The sequence below is a fragment of the Triturus cristatus genome, chromosome 4_1 (genome assembly GCF_964204655.1).
Source record: "Triturus cristatus chromosome 4_1, aTriCri1.1, whole genome shotgun sequence".
NCBI classification, from domain to species: Eukaryota; Metazoa; Chordata; class Amphibia; order Caudata; family Salamandridae; genus Triturus; species Triturus cristatus.
In genome coordinates this window covers 381,996,670-382,023,574 of record NC_140585.1, presented here as the reverse complement: position 1 = coordinate 382,023,574, position 26,905 = coordinate 381,996,670, and the positions used below count along the sequence as shown (strand labels likewise).

The window sequence follows — 26,905 nt, the reverse complement described above, 5'->3', positions numbered from 1 at the left end:
CCACGGAGCACCTGGCCTGGCAGTTCGAGCTGGACTGTTCTCATTGGGCACAGGGTCAAGACTGATTTGCATATGGCTGGGTCCAAACTGGAATGGCATGGTGAGCAAAAAAACAATGGATTTAGGCCCAGATCTCTTTACTGGGGTGAATGTATGACATTGTTCTGCATTCTGTCCATCAATAGTTCTTTTTGCGCTAGTTTCACGTGTATACAGAAGAAAATGAAAAGCAATACAAATGAAATATTAATCAAAGAACTGAAACCCCCCTAACACACCCCCCAGCGCACTATTGTCCATTCCAGAGCAACAAGTCAGAGCAATAGCTTCATTTATACAGTTAAGAAGTGTCATCACCCAGGAAACGACTTTTCTGCCGTTCACTAGAAAAAGGAAATTATACCGTGTCAAGGTGTCGGGCCGGCGGAGCAGGCTCTAGCTCCAGGCCACGGTAATCTGCCCAGCACTTCAAATTTTAAAGTGCTTACGCTGACACCCCCTGGCCACAAAGATAGTGGTCTCCAGACCCATACATAAGCCAAGACCGTTTTTCCAGACAGAGACAGAGGGCGCCACCACCACCTTCCAGGCCCTGGCAATATCCCTTTTAGCTAGGGTAAATCTCAGAAGTATGAGGTGGCGCTTGTAAATGTTGCCCCCAATTCCATCCATAACGTGCAGGAGAACCAGCTTCGGTGAGGAGGGAAGGTCCCACCCCAATACTTTAGAGAGCCAGGCCATCACCCCCCTCCAGAATCGTGCGGAGCAGTGCCAGACAGTATGGGCAGTGTACCCTCCTCATGCTCACATCGAAGACACACAGGGGAATCCAGACCTGTTCCAGTTTTAATCTTCAAAAAAAGTATTTGGTTTAACCAAAACCTGGTGTGAGGCATATTACAACAATTTTGGCGACTAGCGACCAAGTGGCAAGACATTGAGCTCTCGCAGTGTAAAGCGAATCAACACCGGCCAACGATGAAGTACCTCACTTTCAGTACCGACAATAATCTGAGGTCAGGCAGTGTGTTTGTGTGTAGAGGTGCGACTGGGTGGCTCTGCATATCAATCCTGTGCTAGTTTCCAAGACGGCATTGGCCGTGAAGGCCGCCTCCAACCTTGCCTGATCACTGTGTCGTATGGCCAGGCAACAGTGATGTAATTGCGTGAAGCAACAGGAGTGCAGCGTACAACATGGTTGCTAGGATGTGCTACTAAGGCTCCGGTCCCAACAAGCCTTTGTGACGTCGTTTTCACAGCATCAGAGGCCGCTATCAAGAAAGCTAGAGTGACGCACCTGCATGAAGTTAGTGTAGTTACAGGCACGTAGCGTGAAAGGCAGTTGTTAGGATACACAGACAAAGCGAAGATTGCTTTGAACCTTTGTGGCAAAGTTTTCACCCAGACGCAAGCTGCTGTTTCTGTGCGGTCCCTGGTGACGCGTGTAACCGGGCAATGTCCAGCACAGTGCAGCATTGTCTTCCCAAGTGCTTGTCTCTGTTTCGGTGACAGGCACACCGCATTCAAGAATTTGTTCATAGTCTGGATTTAAAAGCCTCGGGCAGTGTTTAAATTGGCAAGATGCCTGTTGCCGCTTTCAGTGACAGGCACACCGCATTTACAAAATTACATACTTTCATCAGGGACGCTTTAGATTTTAGTATAATAATTCCTTCTGGTAGTGTCTCCATTCAGTGGCAAGCACACTATAAACAAGGAGGTTCAGCGCAAAGCACTCTGTATTGTGATTGACCACACTGCAGTAGTTATGGAAGTTACAGCCATTAATCCACCTCCGGTTTTCCTTTCTCAACCTGGGGTTCCATCACTTGAATGGGAGGAATAGATAGATATTTTTGATAATTATCTCAAAGCATTAGATGGCCTAGAACTTGGTGCTGGCAGAAAAAAAGCAATACTGTTGAATGCGTTGGGAAAGGAAGGGCAGCATGTGTTTAAGTATTTACCTAAAGCAATTATTCAGGCAGAACGCACCATTGAAGATGTGGATGTTGAAGCACGTAAGAGGTTGGAAACTATGTTTGCAAAGAGTGCGAATGTGCTGATGAGAAGGCACAAATTCTACACTCAAACCCAACGTGTGGGTGAATCAGTAGATGAGTTCATTACACATTTAAGGGAGTTATCAGTCAAGTGTAAATTTGGAGCGATGGCTGATGAGATGATCAGAGATCAGCTCATTGTGCAGTGGAGAATTAGAAAGATGCAAGAGAGGTTGTGGGCAGCTAACAATCCCTCATTGAAGGATGCTATTGAAATAGCAAAGGTGTTTGAGGAGTCTGAATACTGTATAAAGGAAATGGAACAGAGAGAAGTCAGGGAGGCTGGAGCAGTGTCTATTGTGGAGAGTGACATGGCAGCAGCATCTAAGGTGTCAGCAAAGTCAAATGGTAGACAGATGAGTGGAATTAAAGGGGCTAGCAAGAACTGTAGCAGGTGTGGTAGTATTTACCACTCTTCTGAAGCTAGAAATTGCTATGCAATAGGGAAGGACTGTAGGATGTGCGAACGTAAGGGGCACTTTGCGAGAATGTATATAAGTGAAGACAATTTTAAAAAGAAAGTAGCAGTTGTAACAGAGCATACAGATGATTTCTCGGATTCTGGGTTGTATGACAGAGGACTGTGTTGATGAGGATCAGGGTGTGGATGTTGGTTCGGCCAGACGCAAAAGGCCTAAAGCAGAGTTTACCATCAAAAATAGAGTAGTAGAATTAATAGTGGATTCTGGCTCATTCTACACGATAATTCCCAAGAGTATGTTCCTCCAAGAATGGTCAATCGTGCGTTTGTTACCGAAAGATATCAATCCTCATGGTTACCAGGGTGAACAGATCGATATTATTGTTTATATGCAAACGGAAATTTTGTTAAAAAAACAGGTGTGCTAGGGGGATATGGCGGGGTAAGGACCACCCATACTCCGTTGGTATCACCAGTATGATTTGCAAGACATATTGCATGGTGCAAACAAAGTGTTTAGGAAAGACATATGGGAATTGCAAGGATATGTGCATGAGATCAAATTAAAGCCTAATGCCGTTCCTGTGCAGCACAAGGTCAGGATAGTGCCCATTAGGGTAAGAGAGGAAGTCACAGAATTGTTGAAGGAAATGCTGGAGAGCGGGGTTATCGAGTCCATTGAAGCTACAAGTTGGGTCTCTCCAGTTGTCATCACTAAAAAAAAAAAAAAAAAAAAAAGAAGATTGGAAACTAAGCTTTTGTGTTGCCTTGTGAGGTTTGAATCAGAACATTATCACAAACAACTTCCTGCTTCCTAACATCAATGAGGTGATACTCTTGCTTAAAGGGGGGAAATATATTTCCATGCTGGACCTTAAACATGCATATAACCAGATACAGCTTCACCAAATGTCCAAATCCTTGACAGTGTTCAACACCATGGAAGGCACTTTCCAGTTTACTAGGATGCCATTCGGGCATTCTTCTGCTGCAAGTGTCTTCCAGAGGATGATGAATGTCATTTTTAAGGGGTTGGACAAAGTCATTTTCTTCCAAGACGCTATACTAGTGTTTGGTGATACTGTTGAGGGTCATAATGTTATCCTGAAGTAGGCCTTGGATCGTCTTGCAGTCTGGGATGACATTAAGGCGGAAATTGAATATCTTGGGCATACCCTATCCACTAATGGTGTGAGGCCTAAAAGCGACTTAGTATCTTCTATCAGGTCTGCACCATCACCTAGGGATAAAAAACAGTTACGCTCATTCCGAGGGTTGATAGAGTACTACTCAATGTTTGTCAAAGATTTTATGGCAAGACTGCGTGTTTAAAAGTTTTGATAAGAAAAGGGGTCAAATTTGAGTTGGGTGCCTCACAACAATGCTGTTTTCAAAGAATCAAAGATGAAGTATGCAATGCCCAAATTCTGGTTCCATTTGATATGAGGTTCAAGACTATAGTCACAGTTGATGCCAGTGCGACAGGTATAGGAGCTGTTCCGTCTCAAATGCATGGCATATTTGAGAAAACGGCTGCATTTGCATCATGCTCCTTAACTGATACAGAGCGTCATTATGCAGTTATAGAGAGGGAGGCGCTAGCTGCAGCATGGGGCTTAAAATACTTCCATACCTAAGTGTGGGGCAGTCATGTTATTTTGTGAACAGACCACAAGCCACTTTTGAAGGTTTTGCTTCCTGATGGTATGGGCAAAGGATCAGCTGGGTTGGCGAGGCTGGCCTCATGTTTACAACTGTACAACTAGGCAATTGAGTAGATTCCTGGGTGGAAGAATGTCCAAGCTCTTTCACGCGGTTATCGCTTGATCAGAAAACTGTGGATGAGGAATCAGTTGTGTGTACAGAAAGTGAAGCAACTGTGGCAAATACTGAGGACTTTATCAATTGTTGTGGTGGAATGGTATCGGAGTGGGTAGAAGCCATGAAAAGAGATGAGGTACTGGTGGGGGTGATGCACATGATTAAGAATAGCAATAGAAGGGAAAGTACACTTTCTCTTCCTTTTTCGACCTTATAGGAAGACTTTGGATGAGCTTTCCGTGAATTAAGGAACCATAGTTATGAGAGGTGACGAGTTGGTTCCCCCTTTGGGAGTGCGCAAAAGGTTGTTTGATTTAGCCCATGAGGGGCATTTGGGACAGACCACAACCAAGAAATGGGTAAGGAAAGAGTTCTGGTGGCCAGCCATGGATGGAGACATAGTTGATTGGGTAGAAAGGTGTGCTGAGAGTAAGGAGAATGAATAAAGGTTGAAGTTGGGAGAAAGTTCTGGAGGGGGTAGCATCACAGATCCTGGGTGTGCGTGGCCCAGTGTGTGCTTAGACTTCATCGGTCCCATGGTTGGCCTGGAGCATGATAAGAGGTTTGCTATGGTTATGGTTGACGTGCATTCAAGGTAGCTGGTGGTAAACATTTTGCAGAAAATTACCACACGAGCAACCATTGAGGCTTTACAGGAAGTCTTTAGGGAAGAAGGGTTCCCAGAACAACTCATCACAGACAATAGGACACAACTCACCTCGAGGGAGATGGGGGATTTCTTGTCATTTGGTGTGGGATTACCACATTACAGAGAATTCTGCCACTTTTAAAACTCTTTTGTGTAATGCGCGGGAGGAAGCCGGGTTCAAAGCTTTACCAACCTTGGATGTGTGACATGATTGAAGGGAAGAACAACACAGGCAACAGAAGTTTGGGTTGTAAGATCTTTGTGAGATCTGATGTAGAATCTAATACATTTAAGGTTAGTCACCCCAGGCAGGAAGATACCGCTGACGTCAAGATTGCTCAGAGTGACTGGGTAAAGATAAAGTCAGGGAGAGGAAAAAAAGGTTTTAATAGTTTTTTAAGGCCTTTTAAAGTCAAAGATGTGGGGGCGTGGCCTGGCTGCGAATCGGAATGGCTGCCTGAAACCGCAGCTCCGCTGATCGAGCGAATTAATCCGGCGTTTATCCTCTAAATCTGGTGCCTGGACTCGGACCTCCTGTCCCCCCTGAGACACGCTGTGTGTGGGCTCTGCCTGGAGGAAGTCCCGCTCCGGTGATTGCTGTGGCGGCTGTGCACGGCCTGTCGAGAGGCGGGCGGCTGGGCGGCCTGGTGCGATCCCTGAAGCCGGGGACTGGCGTGAAACTGTGCCCGAAGATATCCTGTGCTGCGTGGCGGCGAGCTGCCGGTCGGCCCGGATCTGAGATCCTGACCTGCCCCGGGCGCTACCCCCGTGGGCGGGGCCGTATTCCGGAGGCGAAGGGCCCTGCGCTGAGGTTCGCTGCTGGCCCGGCGATTATCCGGACACCCAAGAGAGCGGGCCTGCGCCAGCGCCTGGAGAGCGTGGCAGGGCCGAGAGGGCTGGGGCTGCTGCGCCGCCATTCAGGTAGGAGGGGGCGCCCGTGGTCCCCCTTTGGAACATTGGACTCCCACTCGGGCCTCGTGGCGTGGACCGGAGGGCGGCCATTATCGTCGGATCCGAGGCACTGCGGCTGATTGCACAAAAGAGCCCCACTTAGGCGGGCGGAGTATATGGGCTGACTGGGGCGGCTGTTGCTGCGCAGTGCCCGGGACGCTGGGCCACTGAGATCCGGCCCCTTGATGACCAGTGGGCCCGCCCGGTGAGGAGAGTGACACTAGGTGCTGGCGCTTGGGAGTTGTGGCGCACGCCACCGGACCTGGCGGAGATACGGACTGGGGGCCGAAGCACTGCTGTACTGAGAGATACCAGCGTGGAGAGCGCGTAGGCGGTGGCTGTAGGTTGGGATATTGCGCTGCAGTTGTCCCGAGTGGGCAGATTGCTGCACGGCGATCGCACCCCCGCGCTGAAGAAGGTGTCCCCCCGGTCTGCTGGCGGTGGCTGCTCGCTTGACCGACTACCGCGAGGGCCCGGTGAAGAGTTGCTGGGGACGAGAGAGGTGTCTGTGGCGCGGCGGCTCTGATCGACCGATTGCGCTGGTCGGCGGCCATGGGCAAGCCGGACACCCGACAGCCGAAGATCACGTTCGACAAATCCAAACAGAAAGCGCCGGATCATGACCCTCGAGATGCCGAAGCCGAAAAGGTCGACCACAGTGGCTCTCAAGATGCGGACATTAAATCAATGTTCAAGGAGTTAAAAGCGAGTCTGCAGGGCATTGACACTAAAATGGACGCGCTGGCGGAACGTATGGACGGCATCACAACGCGAATGGACAAGCAGGAAGGCAGGGTAGAAGCGCTAGAAACACGTGTTGCCGACACGGAAGAGAGCCAGACTGACCTCGTTAACAAACTGAGGGGCATGGATAGAATATTGGCGCTCATACAGCAAAAGAACGAGGATTTGGAGGCGCGCTCGAGGCGCAACAACATCCGTATCACGGGGGTGGCGGAAACAACGGATATTGCCAATATGGAGCAATATGTCGAGCAGATGATGAAAGAGTTGTTTGGATCTGGCCTCTCGTCGATGTTTCTTGTTGAGCGGGCACATAGAACATTGGGACCTAAGCCTAAACCGGGAGCCCCATCCCGACCCATTATTGCACGCGTTTTGAACTACAGGGACCGCGACACAATACTGCGTATGGCAAGAGACCTGAAGGACGTGCAATATAAAGGCAACATCATAGCCATTTACCCGGACTACACTATGCAAGTGCAGGCCGCTCGCAGGGAATTCATGCCGGCGAAAAAAATCTTCCAGCAAACGGGCACGAAATATTCGCTCATTTACCCTGCGAAGCTCAGGGTACAGGGCCCGGGGAAACCATCCTTTTTCGTGGACGCTAAAGCGGCCCTGCAGTATGCGAAGCAGCTGGCCAGGGACCACAAGAACCACACACTTGCTGAGGGTTCGACTATGCAGGACAGGCTAAGCGACGTGGAGTGAAAGACGAACTCAGGTCTATGGCATACTGCTGCGCCCTTGCTGTCCTGGCCGGCTTGGTTCCTGTTGCCTGCTGGGTACATCGGAGGCCACCTGGCCATGTTGGAGGAGCTTTGTATTTGTCTGTGGACTTGGGGGAGGGGGTCCTCGAGCCGGCACGCAGAGCCAGAGCTCGATCGCCCTGTCACGAGTACAGGGTTAGTAGGTAGCCACTCTGCGCGCCTCAAGGGATGTTTCCCACTCACTGGTTGCTACCAATGACTTTAGTTACGGTTTCAAGGGTAGGGGGGTGACCTGGGGGTATTTAGCACAACCTGATTGGGGGGTTGGAGCGGGTGGGGACGCTGATATTGTGAGTTTGGGGGTTGTTTTTGTTGTTAGCTGGTTTTGTAGCGTAGGGTCTGAGGAAACGAACAGATGGGATGGCCGCACTACTGTAATGTATTCACTGCCGTGTGGTCCGCTGCCTTGCTCGCTGAGCTGTGTACACTCCAGTGGCGGGTGGCCGGGCGGGTTGATCGGTTCTGAAACGCACTCTGGTTGGGTGTATGCATGTGGAGCGCTGAATGGAAATGGGCTGCTGTTTTTTTGCGCCTCCGTAGCCGTGCAGAACATAAAGTGCCTTACTTGGAATGTGCGTGGTATGAATGACGGCCGTAAGGCCAGGTTGGTGCAAGCCTACTTATTACGGAAGGACATTGACATCTGCCTCCTGCAGGAGACCCACTTGACCTCCAATGCTGTGCAGCGGCTCAGGCGTAATAGATGGGGAGTGATAGCACACGCTTCGTATTCGCAGTACTCCAGAGGTGTGGCGATACTTATTAGGAAAGGTCTTCATTGGACCACGCACGAGGAACTCAGGGACACTGAGGGCAGATATATAATACTGGTGGGGTCGCTATGCGGCGTGCGAATGGTGCTGGTGAATGTGTACGGGCCGAATGACGATAACCCAGACTTCTATTGGAATTTGTGGCATAAGGTGCAGACTCGTGGCCCGGCGCCCTTACTGTGGGGGGGGGGGACTTCAATGTTGTTTTATCGGACACTATGGATAGACAGGGCGTAGCCAGGGAGCATCATCCTAGAGCGTCGGAGGCGCTGGGTTGTATTGTACGAGATGAGGAGTTGGTGGACTCCTGGAGGCTACTGCACCCTGGGGACCGCGTGGGGACATGCGTAACCATGCATAGAGCTGCCTGGTCCAGGCTGGACTTCTGGCTGCTATCTAGAGATTTACACACCTCAGTACTGGAGGTGGAGCATCTGCCGCGTTCACTGTCCGACCATGCCCCGGTATGCCTGACCATGTCCACCCCCGGGCCATATGTTCAACCGTTCAGCTGGCGGTTTCCCTCCCGGGCGCTGCGAGACCAGGTATTTCAACAGGAACTCCGCGAAAAGCTGGAGGAGTACTTCGACATTAATGAGTGCACGGTAAAATCCCCGGGCACGCTGTGGGAGGCATGTAAGGTAGTGACGAGAGGGTACTGCATGTCGCTAAAAACAGGTGTCCTGCGATCCATCAGAAACACATTGCGCACGTTAGAAACTGAGCTTGCGCAACTTGAGACTGCATTGCTTACTGCGCCGTCGGATAGTGTCCGTGCTGCGTTTCGTTCAAAGCTTACTAGGTATCAGGAGGAGGCGGACAGAGAAGTCGCTTATTTGTCTAAAGACTGTCAGGCCAGACGGTATGGTGAAGGTGATCGTTCCGGCCGCACGCTAGCGAACTTGCTGCGAGCGCCGCGGGGATCGGATCATATCCTGGCACTGCAGAGCGCGGAGGGCAGAATTGTGAGGGAGCCGCCGGATATACTAGCCGCTATGACAGACTACTATAAGGAATTATACACCTCGAGGGTATCGCCAGAAGATGAGGTGCTCTCCGACTACCTTGATACCATAGCTTTGGCATGGTTCAATGATAGTGCCAGACAGTATATGGATTTACCGTTTGGACCGGACGACATACGGGCGATTATAGCCAGTTTGCCGCCTTGCAAGGCGCCGGGCCCTGACGGGCTGACGGCGGCCTTCTATAAAGAGTATGCAGACATCCTGGTTCCGAGACTACACAAGACATATGAGGAGGCGATGGAAACAGGCATCCTCCCCCAGTCAATGCGTGAAGCGTTGATTATCACGTTACTAAAACCTGGAAAAGACCCTATAAACCCGGACTCCTATCGTCCACTTTCTCTAATCAACCTTGACGCCAAAATTTACGCGAAATTGCTCTCAGATCGCTTAAAATTCATGATGCCGCAGATAGCGCTCACCGATCAATCGGGCTTTGTAATGGGGAGGTCCACCTCACATAACCTACGGGTGTTGTTTGGGCTCCTGCACTATCTAGACCCCAAGGTGCAGGCCGCGGCGGCATTACTGGATGCAACCAAGGCCTTTGACTCTCTTGAGTGGAAGTTCTTGCGGACGCTGTTTACCCGCATGGGGTTCAGCCTGCCATTTTCCAGGCGCATTGGCATACTTTACAATGACCCGACGGCCAGGGTGCGTGTGAATGGTCAGACGTCTGAACCTATCCCCATAACTAGAGGAACTCGGCAGGGATGCCCTCTCTCGCCGCTACTCTTTGCTATTGCTACGGAGCCACTGGCAGCTCGCATGAGACAACACCATACCCAGCGTAGCATCGGATTTACATCGCGCGGTCTACTTATATCAATGTATGCTGACGATATTACCATCTATATGATGAACCCGTCTGAAAACTTTGACCCGTTGATGAGGGAGATGATACGTTACAGTGGCCTAACCGGCATCGACATCAATTGGGCGAAGTCGGTGATGTTGCCATTGACGGATGGCACGGCCGAGTGTCACACTGAATATCCGATCACGTGGGTCGCGGACGAGGTTAAATATCTGGGTATACAGATGAGCCGCTCAGTCCAGGACGTATGGCTGTCAAATTATGGAGTAACCATGGAGTGGCTGGAGAGCAAAGTGAAGAGATGGAAAACACTGGCGCTCTCTTTGTTAGGCCGCATTGCTATCGCCAAAATGGTCGTAGTGCCTAAATTCCTATACCTATTCGTCAATATCCCTTTGCCACTAACAAAGGCGTTCTTTCGCCGGCTCCGCTCGGCCATGATCGAACTAGTTTGGGCAGGCAAGCAACCTAGAGTCGCATGGAACCTCCTTACACTCCCCTTCCGGCAGGGGGGCCTAGCTGCCCCGGACTTTGAGCTGTATGCCTACAGCGCGCAGCACAATACTTGCATTATTGGCATCACCCAATCCCTTACCAACCACATGTGGCGATAGAAACGGACGTAGCGGCACCCTGCCCACTGCGGACAGCGGTGTATCAGAGATATAAACGACCTCGGCAAGACATTGACACTGTGGAGATGGTGAGATGGGCTTGGTCGAGCATTGCGAGACGTGCGGGAGTGTCAGCCTTATATGCCCCAAGTATGCCATTGGCTGGCAACCCCCTGCTGGGTCCGCTGACGGACGAGGCGGTGGTGCGACGGGCCCATGCTTGCGGCCTGAAGATGGCGGGGGACTTGTACCCGGACGACACTTTCCTAGACGTGCAGACTTTGGCTGCAACGCCCGAACCGTCGGCATCGGAATTGCTACTGTACTATCAGTTGCGGTCGGCCTGCAAACATAGGTACCCTATGTTCCCAGAGGCCCCGCCGACGCTGGCGGCCTTGGAATCCATCCTGTCGAACTCTTCCCCGCGTAAACTAATTACCCGCATCTATAGGGCTACACAAAATACAACACCCGTCGCGCACGTAGACTCCAGAGCACTGTGGGAGGATGACGCAGGCATACAAATCACAGACAAGCAATGGGAATTTTGTTGCTCCGAGCTCGAGCAACTGTCACCTAACTATAGACTGCGGCTGATTCACTTCAACTATTTGCACAGGACATACCGCACGCCCGTGCAACTTTTTAAAATGGGACTGCGAGCTGACGCGCAGTGTTGGAGGTGTGGCGGCGGGGATGCGACGTTCTACCACCTTGCGTGGACCTGCGCAGCCATACATAGGTTCTGGGAAGCAGTCTTTTCTGGCTTGCGGGAGATAGTGGGTATGGGTATTGCTCCGGATCCACTGGTGGCCCTCCTGGGATTTGTTAAAAATATACCCAGGACGTCGCGACGACTTGTGGCCCTCCTTCTGTTGCTTGCCAAGCGTCAATTGGTGATACACTGGAAGAAGCGGGCCCCGCCTACAGCCTCGGGCTGGGTGAAATCGGCGGTATACTGTAAGGAGCAACTCACCGCTTACTGGGACCAGATGCCGCAGCGTACGCGACCAGTGGACATATGGCAACCATTGGTGGACTGGCTGGCAGGGGCGGGAGGGACGGGAAGTGACTGAGGAAGTGCGCGTGTTGAGTGGTACGGCGGTGCCTCAGTGCTGGTGGTTTGTGTCGGGGGAAGTGCGAGAGAGGGGGGAAGCTATCTTCGTCGCAGAGGCTCTAGCGGCTAAGCTACGATATACCGAGACATGCCACACGGACACAGGGCGGTGAGGGTTGAGGTATTGGTCATTTCAGTATGTTGTTATTCCTCGGCTACTGTTATTATTGTTGTTGTTGCAAAATACGTAATACACTGCTTTGGACACTCCGCTTCAATGTACGACATAGATCAGCTCAAGCGGGTCGCCGCTTTGTACTCAAGCTGCCTGCCTCCGGGTTGTTGGCTGAATAGCGGTGTACATTCTGAAGAATCAATAAAGGTTTTTCAAAAAAAAAAAAAGAGAGAAAAGAAAAAAAAAAAAAAAGTCAAAGATGTACACAGGTGGCATGTTGTGTTGTCTAATGGTGACCGCTGAAATTTGAGAAGGGTGGCCAAAAAATGGTGGACAAAGGTGTGATGAAGATGGTGGAGACAATGACAGTTGCATGGGTTCATGTTTATGTTGGACGAAGCCATGTAACAGGGGAGGGAACATGAAATTTCTTCTGGAGTGGGTGAAGATGGCGTCGGTAGCATGCATGTTTGTAAAAGCAGAGCATCTACCATACATAGATGTAGTAAAAGTAGGATTCCCAGACCAAGAAGACAACCAGCTTACTTGTTAGATTATATCCAATGATTTAGCATTTTATGTACATGATTAAGGTAGAAACCCTTTTTTTTTTTTAAATGTTCTTAGTGCATTTTACTTGTTTTTTTTAAGGTAAAAGGTATTAGGCATGTTTTCTGTGAATTCCTATTTGGTTTTTTACATCTTCTTAGTCTATAGATAGAACATTAATAGAGTAATAGTGTTTTGCAATGTAACACTATGCTTTTGCTTAATGTGTAAAGAAAAGGGATGTGTTGTAATCTATGTTGAGGCTAGTGAGGCCTTCGCTTCACGTGTGCCTGAGTATTCCATGGTCTTTAAGATGGTCCTCGATGAGGCATTCTCAGACTTGCAGTTGTTTGCTGCTTGGAGTAGGAAGCACCGCCTCGAGAGCCGTTCCAGTGTTAATCTTCAATAATTTAACCAAAACCTAGTGTGAGGAATATTAAAACACCTGGTATGTGTGTATGTTCCCTTCAATTGCTTGGGCCCATCCTTGAAATAGTAAAGACCACACTACTAGAATTCCCACTGGACATTACAGTGGTGGTAGGAGACTTTAACATGGTGATGTCCGCATGCAAAGAATGCTCTACAAGAGGATTCCCTGGCCATCCACCAACGCTATGGCTGAAAGACTGGATGTCTAGTATTGGGCTCTGCAATGCTTGGTAGGTTTGGAACCCAGAAACATTGGCATACAATCACACATCAGCGACACACAAGCCCAGGTCCCCGTTTCACGTATTCCTCGCGCCTGCCACGGACTTGCTCCACAACACAGCTGCCTACATCGTCCACCAGGGGATTTCTGACAACTCCCCAATGCTCATCTGGATTGAGGGGACTCAGCCCTCCAAACGTCCGTATGGCATTTTATGCCTTTTGCCCGATGGGCCCCAAGATCACAGACTTCCTTTCACAGGAACAAATGCCTACCTCGCCCTCAAAGAGGCTCTGTGGAGTCACCCGGGACCCTGTGGGTGTCTGGCCAAGCCTACATGCGGGGAATTGCTTGTTCACACCTCGGAGCCAAAGAAGGCAAAAACAATACCAGGTGTGGGAACTGGAGGCTAGTTTTGTTCGTGTGGAAGAGCAAACAAGAGACAAAGAAACTAAGTCCATGCAGCTGGGGATTGACAGAGCATCACTGAGGTAACTTTGAATCAAAGAGGCTCGGCTTATCTAGATCGTATTCCAAAGCAAGGTCTACGGGTGGTGGGACAAATCAAGCAAATTGCTCTATTGGTTAACCACACACAACATAGTGGCAAGGGTGATACCATACATTGTGGATACGGCCCAATCGAAAATCGAGGACACTAGTGCAATCACGTCAGCATTTGTGGAATACTATTGCTCCCTATATGCTAAACACATGAGGGCACCAAGAGAGTTTTCCGCTCAACTGATAGTGGATTTACCACTTTCTATCTTACCATCACATGACTGAGATGAACTAGAGCAACCGATTACGCTTGAAGAAATAAATGCGTCTCTTTCCAAAATGAAGCTTGGTAAAACGCCCTGACGTATTACCAGTTGAATACTACCAAAACCTCCACAGGCCCCTCCTTCCCCAGTTGCTGGCCCAATACCACGAAGCTATAGCAAAAAGCCACATGCTGAATGACTTAATGTGGAGATTATAGGGGTTCTCCACAAACCGGGACACGCCCCTGAGGACTGTGCGTCCAACCGTCCGATCTCCCTCATCAATAGTGAACTCAAAATATACACCAAGGTACTGGCCAATAGACTTCTAAGGGTCATCCACAAGCTAGCTGATTCACTTAAACCAATGTGGCTGCCCCAGCACAGCACCCGACACGGCATCTGTAGGGTGTAGGCAGCCATGGTGTATCGGCAGTAGCTCACTGGGTCTGAGGCCTTCTTACTTATTGATTTCAAAAAAGCTTTGGATTCCCTGCGACTCTCTGTGGGATACCTTGAGGTGCTTTGGCTTTGAACCTCGTTTTTTTTTGTTTAAATTTTTTTTATTGAATTTTAGCATTTCAGATACAGTGAATCATGGAAAGTGGTTCCGATCTCAAGGTACATGCATAGGTAGACTGAGAAATGTTTTTGACAGTCAGGTGTACATACGTAGATGTCTCTCATAGCTGTCATACAATATCAATACAATCCCAAAATTATGCATAGGTTGAAGTTATCAGTGTGAGACTTATGGGTCCTGGGATTTGGTTGCTAATCAAAATCTTGGTGACAGAGCTACGTCTGCCCCTTAGTTCTCATGGGAGCTTTGGGCCTGCTACTCTAGTGGAAAGGTAACGATCCCTGTCCCTCAACGGTGTTGTCTGATCAACTGGTTTGCATCCTAAACTAAAAACCAGTGAGCTGAACTGGGGTACTGGTGCGGGATCAGCGGGGAGAAGGGGTGCGTGTGCAGACGGGAAGGGGGTCAGTAGGTCCCCTGAGCCGGTGTATGGGGCTAGTCGGGTGGCTGACGGTTATTGATGCGGGCGGGGGGTTTTGATTAATATCTTTCTTAGGTTCTCGGGTTGTGCTCTACAGCGTGGGCCATGGGGGAGAATCAGCAACAGGTAGGCGCTCGAGCTCGACACGCCTGCCAGCTGGTGTGGCAGTAGTTGGTTGGGTATGGGGGGCCTCATCTGGTTCTGCTTGCAAGGTGTGTTGGCTGAACTGGAACAGGATTTGCGCCCATTCCATGGATTTGAACCTCGTTTTGTATCATATGTTCGATCGCTATATGCCAGCCCGATTGCAGAGGTGTGGGTCAATGGGGTATTGTCACAGACTTTTTTGATACAATGTGGTACCAGACAAAGGTGCCCTCTGTCGCCCCTTCTTTCCGCTCTGGCAATGGTGCCGCTGGCGTCTTGTGTGCGGAGTGATGCACAGGTCCAGGGATTCCGATGCGGGTGAAAGACATATAAGATCGGATAGTGTTATATGCAGATGATGTCCTGCTCTTTTTCTTCAACCTGGGGAACACAGACACTACTTCATATGTTAGCTCAATATGGGCGGGCTTCAGGACTGCTTGTTATTTGGCCAAAATCACTTCTGGTTCCCTTAACTGGGGCACCGACAGATACGATATGGCTCACTCATATACTGCTCCACAGACAGAGCTTCCTTTACATAGGCATTTACATATCCCTGCTTCCAACACTCACTTGGTCACTTAACCTGACTCCATGGATTCATAAGATGCGGAAAGACCTGGACAGGCCTGCCACTTAATATATTGGAGATGGTAGCTCTCTTCAAGATGATGATCCTACTGCGGTTTTTTTATATGTCCTGCAGAACTTTCCACACCCCCTTCTCAAACACTGGTTCACAGGGATACATTCCAGAGAGCACTCCTTTGAGCCAATCAGGTATCACGCATCACATTTGGGAAATGTATACTATCTACCTTTGCATGGCGGGGGAAGACCTGCATATAAACTATTGGGCCTCTCAGAAGCTAGTCATTATCGACTGAATGCATGGAGGCCAGGATGACCTGACCTACAAGGTTGGACTTATGTCTATGGACTGGGATAAAACAGTAGATAGACTTTATGGCACTCCCATACTCCACGCCCTCCTTGACCTCACTAGAAGCGTGTTCCTGTCATGGAGATTGGCACTGCACTGGACCGGGTGCGTGAGCAATATTACGGTGCAGCCCCTCCCTCCCCCCCAGCCCCTTTGTAGTAGCACCTGCCTGGGCCAGGTGGCTAAGTTAGCGGGGTTTGGTTCATGGGACCTCATAGGCATCCCCAGACTAGATGATGTTTGGCAGAGAACATGCATGAGATCCTTTCAGGACCTGCAGGCAGACTTCAGCTTACACCAGTCCCAAATTTATAGGTTCCTATAACTCCATCATGCCCTGGCTTCTCACCGAGAGTCAATCGGGGAGGCTACCGAGTTCAGCCCTCTAGCGGCCAATTTGCTCAAGGGTCCCCTGGGACAGGGGGGTATTTCTTGTGTTTACCGCTCCCTCACCATTAACTCACCTGACTTATTTACTACTCCGAGTGCCCGCTTGGAACATGGGTTGGTCCCTTGGAACATACTGAATGGAGGGAAGCACTCATGGCACCTAGGGAATTGGTGACATTGTCTAGGATCCGCCTGATCCAGTAGAATTTCTTTCATACCACATACCTGACAATGGTGAAGATTTGGAGGAAAGGCCAATGGCAATCATCCACCTGCGCAACGTGCAATACGGAAGCAGCAGACTTCTTCCATGTGACCAGGTCTTGCCCAGTGATTGGGAGATAATGGTCCGCTATCTTTCAAGCACTGGCCCTAGCACTGCATTGGCCTATTGACCTATCTTCCTGTATTACCCTCCTTGGTCTGTTGAAAGATCTGAGGGACATCAGAAGCGACCACCTGCTTGTGGGCCTGGGGACACTGATCGCCAATATGGACATAGCTAGACTGTGGAGTTTAGTGACCCTGCTCATGGTGGCAGCATGTAAAACTGGAGGAACCAATCTATGCGGCACGTTGGTGCCCACATAAATATAAAAAGATCTGGGGGAAATGGTTGGACTACTATGAGTTACAAGGCACGATATGTTAACTGAACATGTGATTCCCAACATATGCTTGTTGTGACTTTTTTTGCACTGCCTTGGTTGTGGTTTGCTTCCTTTTCCTCATAAAGCTCAATAAAATGTGGTTTATAAAAAATGCAGCAGAACGATCTATAAGAACACGGATTTAAAAAAGTTCAGCTTGACATGTCTCAAGTGGAAAATTAGAAACTAAAAAGGGCAAGTTCAGGAGAGTGATCTAGGTGAAAACTAAGGTGGTGGGCCACGCACTTACCAAAGGTATTGCTCGGAGTCTCACACAGCAGTTCTGAGTAAAATCTGAATCCAAAATTTTTAAAAAGACATACTGGGGTAGAGAATGAGCCAAGGATGACTAGGCAGATGAATAGAATAACCAAGAGAAAAAGAGGCCTCAATAATATTTTTTTTTTCTCCCTCTTCGAAGCAAAATTATGAATATGCTTGGGGTATGTACCACTGGGGTGCAATTTGTTCAAGCTGGTAATTATTTATTTTCCTACTGCGTAATTATAACCGAAAAGGCCATTACGGATTAAAATGATAAATAATAATACTATTACATTTGTGATTTAATCTGTACCTACGTGACAGGACATATGTTGGGACCAGAATGTCCCCTGCATGGTATAAGGATGTGCAAACCTGCCCTGTGCAAACCTGCCCTGAGTGTCCGACTGCAAGCGACTCTGGTATTCTGACTTTTTGTGGGGCCCAGCCAGCATGCTAATCTGTCATGTGTGCCTAGGCCTGTCAAGGGTAAAGCCAAGGCCCAGAACCTCTTCTGTAACCTATGAGGGTGCACCAAGTGTACCCTCTGTAGTGACATGGAATTTCTGTACACATCTTGTGCAAATCTTGGGTTTACAGTGGTGGCGGCCCGGAACTGATTTTTAAGGATTTAAAGTTCAGGGCAGTGACTTTTCTGACTACCAGCTTACTTCTGCTGGCGGGTGGCCCCCTCACTGCCTTTAGTCCCAGATTCGGAGCTGGCGCAGTCTCTCATGGATGGTTTGAACGCTGTTTTGGAAACTGGGCTGGATGAGCCATTACAACTGTGTGTGTTTCGAAGTGGCAGTGATGGCGGGTTGAGGGCTGTTGTGCCCATTTTCCTCCCCTCCCTTCCTCCCCATGACTGACCCTCTGTTCCCCTTGTTCCCATCTTGTAATTTGTAGTTTATCCATTTTCACCTCCTCCTTTTTTGTGGGCGGGGGTGGGCGAGAGGGTCTTTCATCATGGTACAATACTGCATAGCTTATTTTGCTGCTGTTTTGTTGTCTGTATAAGAGTTACAAGTATATGTTGTTTTATTTCATAATACTTCTTTTGTGTATTTGGACAATCACTGTGTTGTCGCATTGGGTGTTCTACAGGACAAGTCCGGCCCGGTCTGGCTCCACTACGCCAGTAATGATCCATTGTGGCTTACCTATGAGCAAATTACAAATAAAATGTTATATAAATGGATTTGTACAGCACAGACTAATCACCCATGAGGGTCTCTAGGCACTAAGTAGGTGCGGAAGGTCCGGATCATCAGTCGAAGAGCCAAGTCTTCAGTTTCTTGCAAAATATTTTGAGCTGGGCAGCGGTTTGGATGCCCCGGGGAGTGCAGTCCTGGTCTTTGCTGCTAGCTAGGTCAATGAACAGCCTCCTGCTCTACTTCTACGGATGCGTGGAATGTGTGCGAGTGACAGCAAGGCAAATCAGAGGTTGCAGGTTGGCTGATTGAAGTGCAGACGCCGGTTGAGGTAGACGGGTCCATTCTGATGCAGCGCTTTGTAGGCAAGGGTGAGTATCTTGGAGTGGCAGTATTTCTGGACGGTGAGCCAGTGGAGGTCCCAGAGGTGAGGCGTGATGTGGGTGCGGTGGGGTCGGTTGAGAACCAGTCTTGCACCTGCGTTTTGGAAGGTTTGATGCTTGTGAGTGAGGTGGACGTGCAGGGCCAGACTGGGAATCGAAACCGGCCCTGGCAAACTGCTCGGTCAGCCCCCCGGGGGAGGTGTGAGGCTGAATCTTTCGGATGATTTTGTTACAGGGGGCCGATATTGTAGGTCCCTGGTAACAAAAACAGCCCCCCAGGGGCCCAAAACTGGGCCCCCGACCCTGGCAGCCCACCGGGAAAACGCCCGGTGCTCGCTGCAGCCAGTCCGGCCCTGTGGACGGGTACTCTGCAGTAGAGGGCGTTTCCATAGTCTAACCTGCTTGTGATCAAAGTCTAGGGGACTGTCTTTCTGGTGTACAGGGGGAGCCATTTGATGATCTTTCTGAGCATGCAGAGGATGCTGAAGCAGACGGATGTGACAGCGTTGATTTGGTGACTGAGGGAGAGTTTGGTGTCCAGGATGATGCCCAAGTTTCATGGATCTACCACGCTGGGTGGGAGCCGGGGTGGATCCCAATTCGGTGGGTCACCTGTTGGTGCCCCAAGGGGAGTTGTTGGGTCCGAAAGTAGACAACCTGATAAGCAAGTAGCAATACCTTATTAGATCAGTAATGTAGAGTAAACTGCCTCAGCTGACTGCCTCCAGTCAGGTCAGTTATTCAGAAATCTAACTGGCTGGGACACGTTATATCTATGTAAACACGCAAGGAAGTAGGATGATAACATGCAGCCAAGAAGCTTGAAAGAGTTAGAAATAAGGAGGATGCTCTGGACGTCTGATACTGTATATGACCTTTTGTAGAAGACAAATCTGCTTATTAAGTTTACTTTCTTTAAGGTCAGCCCCTTTTCATAGTGGCGATGGTTGGTGTGCAAGATCCACCTGAGTCCATATCATAAGAACTGGCATGGATATTATGTGCCATCTAATTGATATAGGGAGTCACCTGAGTCTGCACACCCCCAACACAAGAATCTACACACACTATCAGTGCACGTGAAACAAAAGCCAGAATTTTCTTCATGAGACTAAGAATTTGAAGGTGTGTGAAATATTAACCTTTAGGGAGCCAGTTAGAGCACTTGGTGTACATGAGAAAAAAACATTTTAGAATAAATACTAAAACCACAGACGATACAAGCAGTAGAGAATATTTCAAGGTCTAATAATTTTCTGTTTGAAATTATACGACAGGAAATAATGAACGGATGCTTATATCAGCACCAGCGCTTAGGAGATGATGTCCTCTTAGGTTGCAATAATTCAAATTGTCACAAATCTAACACATGAAAGCATAGAAGCACCATCTTTTCAGCCCATTGTCCTCTTTGCTGTGCTTGTTTCCAGCCCCCATATCTAATTTGTCTTGGGTCTGTCCTAAGACTCACACTCACCAGAGATTCAGTCCAACTTTCGCAACAAAATGCCCTCCAATCAATGCCAGTGTGGATTAATTTTAATAAAATAATCAGCAACTGAAGCGCAACTGAGAGCTATAAGGTTCTACCCTACTGAGCGATGCAGCTCACGTGCATGCATTGAAAGCTGTTTATTTGACAATATAAAGCTTATTGGCTGATTGAGCTGCTGTAAAGTGAGAACGACATACAAAATCACATCTAGGCACAGTGGGAAGGCTCAGCGTGTCATTAACTCTAACTTAGAAACAATTGTGGGAAGAGATGGGTTTTCAGAAGTCTCCTGGAAATTAGAAAAATTGTGTTAATCTATTATAAGAATACAAAACATGCAAAACAAACAATGAGTTCACCTTTTAAGTGGTTGTCATGCTCAGTATTACATAGCTCGTTAGAACATCCAAGCACCACTCATCCTATTTGTAGTAAGTACAACACAAATGTAGGTTTAGTTTTTTATGTGACGCACCCTTGAATCTATGACAATATACAAAAGAAACGGGCTATGAGGCAAAAGATGATTGCACCTATCATTCAATCAGGTCAAAGGTGTTACAACTTTTAAGGGTGCCAAGGATCATGACGTTCAATACCCCTAAACCCCCCTAGGATCAAAGATCCTACAAATCATAAACAAAACACTGCGATCCAGCACTCCACATAGTCAATTCAAGATACAGTAATATAAAATATGTCAATCCACTTATATTACTGTATCTTGAATTGACTAAGTGGAGTGCTGGATCACCCTTGAATCTATGTTGTGGACAGCCATTCACATGAAACTCATCAATTTTTAGGTGTGCTGTAGGAAACAGACCTGACACATACATTAATGTGCTTGGTAGGTCTGAAACTGATAAAGACAGGTGTGGTCTCTCATCGCAACTTTTGGGTTTCCGCAGGCTACACTAACCATTGATCAAAAATTCTCTCTGCTAACTCTGGAAAAAAACAAAACAGAAGTCATCTTCATCACACCCAAGTTCAATAATTTGATCCTGCTGTTCTGGCTGAACTCAGCCTTGAATGATTTTGCTCCTCATTCTCCTTTTCAGTAAAATCCCTGCGATTTAGCATTGGCAACAATTTATTATTAACATCTCACATCAATAGGATACTCCAATCTGTCAACTTCCTACTTCACTCACTGAAGAAAATCAAGTATCTCGTGACCCCTGAGCAACTGAAAACTGCTGCTCATGCACTGATCATATCTCAACTTCTTGATCAAGGTAATGCCAGTTTGGCCAGGGTTGCACGCTTTGTGCCAACCACTCATACAGCACAACAAGAGCTTAGGAACAAAAAACTATTTACTTCTGGTAATGACAAAATTCAAGACAACTCTTGCTTTGAACCAACAATCCACTGGTGAGGTTTCTAACCTTTGGAACTTTCTGCCTACTTCATTGAAACTTAACTGAAGGTCTCAAGCTTCAGAAAATGGTAAAAACATACCATTCAGGTGCACTAACAATATATTCCTATTGTATCTGTTGTCCAGTTTTTTAACTCATCTACCAATTATGGAATGTCCCTTTCATGAAAGGTTCCTTATTGCTCATACTCATAACCGCATACTTTGCAGTGTGATATCTACGCCGACACTGAACTCAATGAAAATAGAGCTGACAAAAGCTTTTTATGGCTTGGATTCAGGGTCTCCGAGATCTTTCCACTGTCCACTCAAGAGAGCAGAAGCATTATTAGCTGGATTTACTATGCTTATTTTGTGCTTTTTTTTGGAGTGTGGCCCAGGCCATTCAAATACCAGAAACACTGTTTGCACGTAAGAGTTCAATGGGCTAGGCACTACGTCTAGGGGTCTACACATTACAGGTATGAACCCTAGCGGGGGCTGACTCAGCTTTTCACCTTTTAAAGTTGATAAAACGTTAGAAATAACAAAAGCAAATATTTTGAGTGCCAAACAACAACTGATTTTGTAGTGAGTGTCAAACGTCCTTATTACAATTCTGAAAGCATACATGTTAAGACATTATGGTTTGCATTCGCTGTGGGGCACTAAAGAAATCGCCTAGTATGTTCTCAGTTATAAGCCTGAAAGTTAATATCCAGTTTTACATCACTAACATAAGCTACCGAAATACTGATTTTAAGAAAAAGCCCTGCAAATATTTTGAATGGGCAGCGGAATAAATCGGAAAAACACTACGGAAGCTATTATATGGTTCTTTGCGATAGTGATATAGCTTTCCGTTAAAATCAATATTTCTACCCAGAGTAACACACTGGTAACAAAAACAAAACTGGACTGCGATTGCCCTCTAAAGGATTTATTTAATCTAAGTGATGAATGGTTGGGATCTCCAAGCCTTGTGTTTAAACAGCCCCCAATCGAGAAGCATTTCATATTTTGCTTTTCGAGAGGAGTTCTTTCCAAGAAGAACTCGTCGGGCAGATTATGTGAACGACGCGCCTGGCGCGCACGGAGAACACGGGCTGTGCTACTCCGTGCTCCTCCAGAGATGCAATGACATCACTCTGTCCTCCAGGCAGCACAATTAGAGCGCGTGTGCCTATTTGTCATGGTGCTGGGATGAGTAACGTGCTGTTAGCGGAGTCCCATTTCAAGCAGGCGTAGTAAACAATTGCACAAGACAGACATGCGTACTCACGCTTAAAACAAAGCACAGAAATCACAGTAGAGAATCCCCTCAACATCGCAGCGCATCAACTCTGAGGATTTCCAGTGTACACTGTATGCACATTGTACCAACAGAAACAAATGCGATGTAACCCATTACACCGATGCGGATTACCCAATCACAGCACTCGCACAAAGTTTCTAGTAAACTGATTAAAGGTGAGGCGTGGGAAACACCACATTAAATATAATATGGTGCATTCAGGAGAGGATTTCAGGTTTAGCACACAGCAGTTTAAACATCGTTTGCTTCTGTTGCTCGACAGAAAGGGAGTTCAAAGGAAATGCAATTACCGTGTTGTTAAAAACTGCTCACAACCATGGTACAGAACACCAACGAAATCTCGGCTTTCCCATACATGGAATATATATGGGCTACCACTAAAATGATGCCTTTTTTCTGCCACCTGGTCACTGCGAACCAGACGAAAAGGTGCATTTCTTTATGGACATGTATCATGTACCGTACATCAGATTTGTGTCTAGAAAAGTAATAAAATAAACAGTGTGTCATACATTAAATAATGTATCACCCACCCACGCCCACGTTTAAAGACGGGTTTCAAACAGTAACTACAGCTTCTCGTCTCGGTAAACAGACAACTCGACTTTAAACCACTAACACAACAGACACTCCAGAGACTAAATTTCACACATGGACTGTCCAGCCCGTCATTCTTTTCACTGCTATTATACAGACCAACCTGTTTCTACCTCATACAAGTCGACTCTGAAAAAAACTAAATACGAAACACACAAAACATGATGGTGTATCGGCTGCTGGGCGGAGAGCCTTCTACAGGGATTAAGGCATACTGAGAGCCTAGGAAAAATATTACGCAATGTGCAACACCCCCCGCCCTGATGTGCACAGACAGGTCGGTTGGGCAATCTGTTGCCACAGGACTATGATATAGAATGGTCGCTCATGCCTTCTGCCCCGGAGGATACACATAATTAGCAAGGCCACTCACCAGAACTGATCCACTTGATGTGGCACACATTCTTTGCCACAATAGTAGGTGAGCGCACATCACCAGAACCATATTTAGACGTTTCCGCAATTACTGTTAAGGATGTCTATCCCTCTTTCAGACCTCTGCTTTCACAAGCAATGCTGGGTGGTCCACGGCTTTCTACGGATATTCCCGTAAAAGATATGTGTTATTGGGTGTAGCCAGAGTACAGAGAATTGCCTATCAATGCCCCCAAAAAGGTAAAATCATAAGCGACTACGGTGAATGTTATTACACTCATCATTTTGCTCGAATTAGACAAATAAGTTGCTTTTACTCTGGTCCAGTATTCCGTGTGATGTGACATCTACCTACGAAATCAATAAAACAGTGTTTTAAAAATGGATTGCTACTCTACAAGAACGAACTGTCCTTGCAGTCACTCATCCAATAAATATATTTTTTTAAAGCATCAACTCTGTCTCACTAGTCAATAACTAATATCCACCGCATCTTCTAATAATCAGCCACCGAGGATTCCACTCTCTAAAGGAGCACTCCTTCAGTCAGTACTCTAGCTGTTCACCAGTTAGCAGTCACACAGCAGTCACGAGACGAGATCCTGAACTGGCAGCATTCACTCCCCGAGCCGTCACTTTGTTGATCGGCTTGTCCCGCAACATTCACCCACACATGGTCTCTCAATCGTAACTCTTTTAGTAGTTACTCTGTTTAGTTATGCTCACTAAATACCATCGTCTCATGCCAGTCACTTTCCCAGCACTCACTTGTCTAACAATAAGTCACTCGGCAGTCACTTTGCCCGTCTTGCAGCATTCACTCTATAGGAAGTCACTCTCTCTTTCGTCACACAGGAACCTTTCGCTGTCCCTCACACCGAGGATCTGTCAACAGTCACTATCTCGTTATTCACTATCTCAGAACACAACAGTCCCTCTTTAATGATGTCACTCTCTCAAAAGTCTCTTACCAAGCCCGCTGATCTCGTGTCGGATGTTGCTGCGGTTCCTCTCCTCCACGATAGCAGATATCATTTGCTGGAGGGATACATCCACTTCCCCGTTCTCATCCTCCCGCAACCCAACCCGGTTGAGGCTCCGGACAGATGTCATGGTGCTGCCGCCAGAGGTGAGAGCATGTCAGTGCGAAAGAGGCCGTGGCTTTGCCCAGCGGGCTCGGCTCATCTTCCCGTTAGGTGATCTCCCAGATAGACTCCTGCAGCCAACAGCGGCAGGTCTAGAGCCAGGGAGCCGCTGTCAGTTCTCACTTCCGCCTCCCAGGGTATACACCAGTAGAGATGAACACGAGCCGCCCAGAGAGGATGGCACAATTCAGTCCTCCTTCTACTTCTATGAACGACTGGGTGAGGTCTCATTGTTCACACCACAGGCAAAGGAGTAGGGCGAAAGAGCTGATAAATAAACGAGACCCTAACGTTCGGGTCGGCACCTGTGCTAAGACGTCGGCCATCATGGAAGGAGTGCTAACACGATTTTGTGTGATACAAACAGACTACAAGGCTTGTTTAATAATACTTTGTCGTAAAGCGTGAGTATTGGAAAGCGCATCGCTTAACGCATTTTCTGCTGCATGCCACATTCTACGATTACAACCAAATGGGATTTATTAATCGTGAGTAAGGCTGTTAATAGTTGAATGTCAAAAATCAACATCAGTTTTGATTGGTATCTCTTTTCGTCCCCAACTTCATCTCAATCGGAGCTTCTTCGTTGAGAAATACGACGTTCAGGCAGACCTGGCTCTGACTTTCCTTGCGCTGAATTCACGTCAATTACATCTTCAAGATGGCGGTGAAATAGTCTGTCGTTGTCCCAATTCAGATTCTCCCGCAGGAAGATAAAACAATATAATGACACAGCTGCCAATGTAGCCCCATGCCCATGGTCATGTGTTACAGAGTTGTCGCTTGACCTGAAGCATTTTTAGGTCTCGCCTACTTTTTAGCTGTTATCCACAATAGCGGTATTTAAAATGGGCTTTAGGTCAGCCCATTGCATACATGCCAACAGTTTAGGACAGGGACGTGGGAGATTGAAAATAAAAATCGGGAGAATGAAAATTCCCCATTGACTTTTATTGTAGAAAATGCAATTTCAGGCGGGAGACAGCTAAAATAAAGCTATTTTTGGTTTGAAAAATCGGTGGTCTATTGGCATGTATGCCATTGCTTATCATTTTTTAGGTCTCGCCATAGGCAGCGCATGCGCTGTCTCTTCCAGACTTGCTGTATCCAGAATATAGGGTTTAAGCACCGCTCTCTTTCTAATTGGCTCTTTTTACTGACCTTGCTAACTGTCTGCTTTTCTTTGGGTTAAATGCTCAGTAGTCACTCTTTTTCTAGGTTTGTAACCTCCCATGAGGGCATACCCCTGTTACATGTGCTCTTACTCTTCATGTTATTTATTACTTTCTTAGCACTCTATTTTTATTGTTGCTTGTTTAGGCTCAGGAGCTTGCTTGTGCCCACCCTCGTGTTCTCTCCTCGGGCTGCAACTGCCTCTTCCTCCTCCCCCCTACTGCTTGTTTATTATTTCTTTCCCGCTCGCTCTTCAGTGCTGTTCAGCTTTGGCTATCATCTGTCCACCCCACCACCACCACCACCTCTCACCCATCGAATTTTTCTGATCGTTTTTATATTTATATTATGCTCAATGACTGCTTTCTGTCTGGGCCGCATTCATAAGGTTTGTTTCTTTGCAATGCTGTTCTGCTGTCAAACATAATATAAAAGTAAGGTCCAAAACGTGAAACATACATTCCAGCGTGTTTCCTTGCAATGCTGTTCTGATGTTGCGCATAATATAAAAAAAGTTCTGAAACATGAAACATACATTCCAGCCCCTCCAATTTCCCCTTGTGCTTGGTGCTCCCGTCCCTCACCCCTCCTGACGTTTTCACGCAGCGATATTGCTCCAGCGCTGAATACCACAAATCCCCTCG

The 26,905-nt window shown here is 47.7% G+C and overlaps 1 protein-coding gene and 1 long non-coding RNA gene across 3 annotated transcripts in view; one reads left to right on the top strand and one right to left on the bottom strand.

Moving 5' to 3' along the window:
* KIAA0930 (KIAA0930 ortholog) overlaps positions 1–25,294 on the bottom strand; it is a 518,594-nt gene extending 493,300 nt beyond the window's left edge. The window contains exon 1 of one of the 2 annotated variants that reach the window (XM_085652434.1): positions 24,915–25,294. In XM_085652434.1, coding sequence (XP_085508560.1) covers positions 24,915–25,056 — 142 coding nt within the window. In that variant the 5' untranslated portion in view covers positions 25,057–25,294. The remainder of the gene's footprint in view (positions 1–24,914) is intronic. The other variant, XM_085652436.1, reaches the window with a different exon arrangement.
* A 61-nt stretch (positions 25,295–25,355) lies between these two features.
* LOC146854984 (uncharacterized) overlaps positions 25,356–26,905 on the top strand; it is a 101,555-nt gene continuing 100,005 nt past the window's right edge. Inside the window, exon 1 of the long non-coding RNA XR_014981264.1 lies at positions 25,356–25,492. This is a non-coding gene — a long non-coding RNA (uncharacterized LOC146854984). The remainder of the gene's footprint in view (positions 25,493–26,905) is intronic.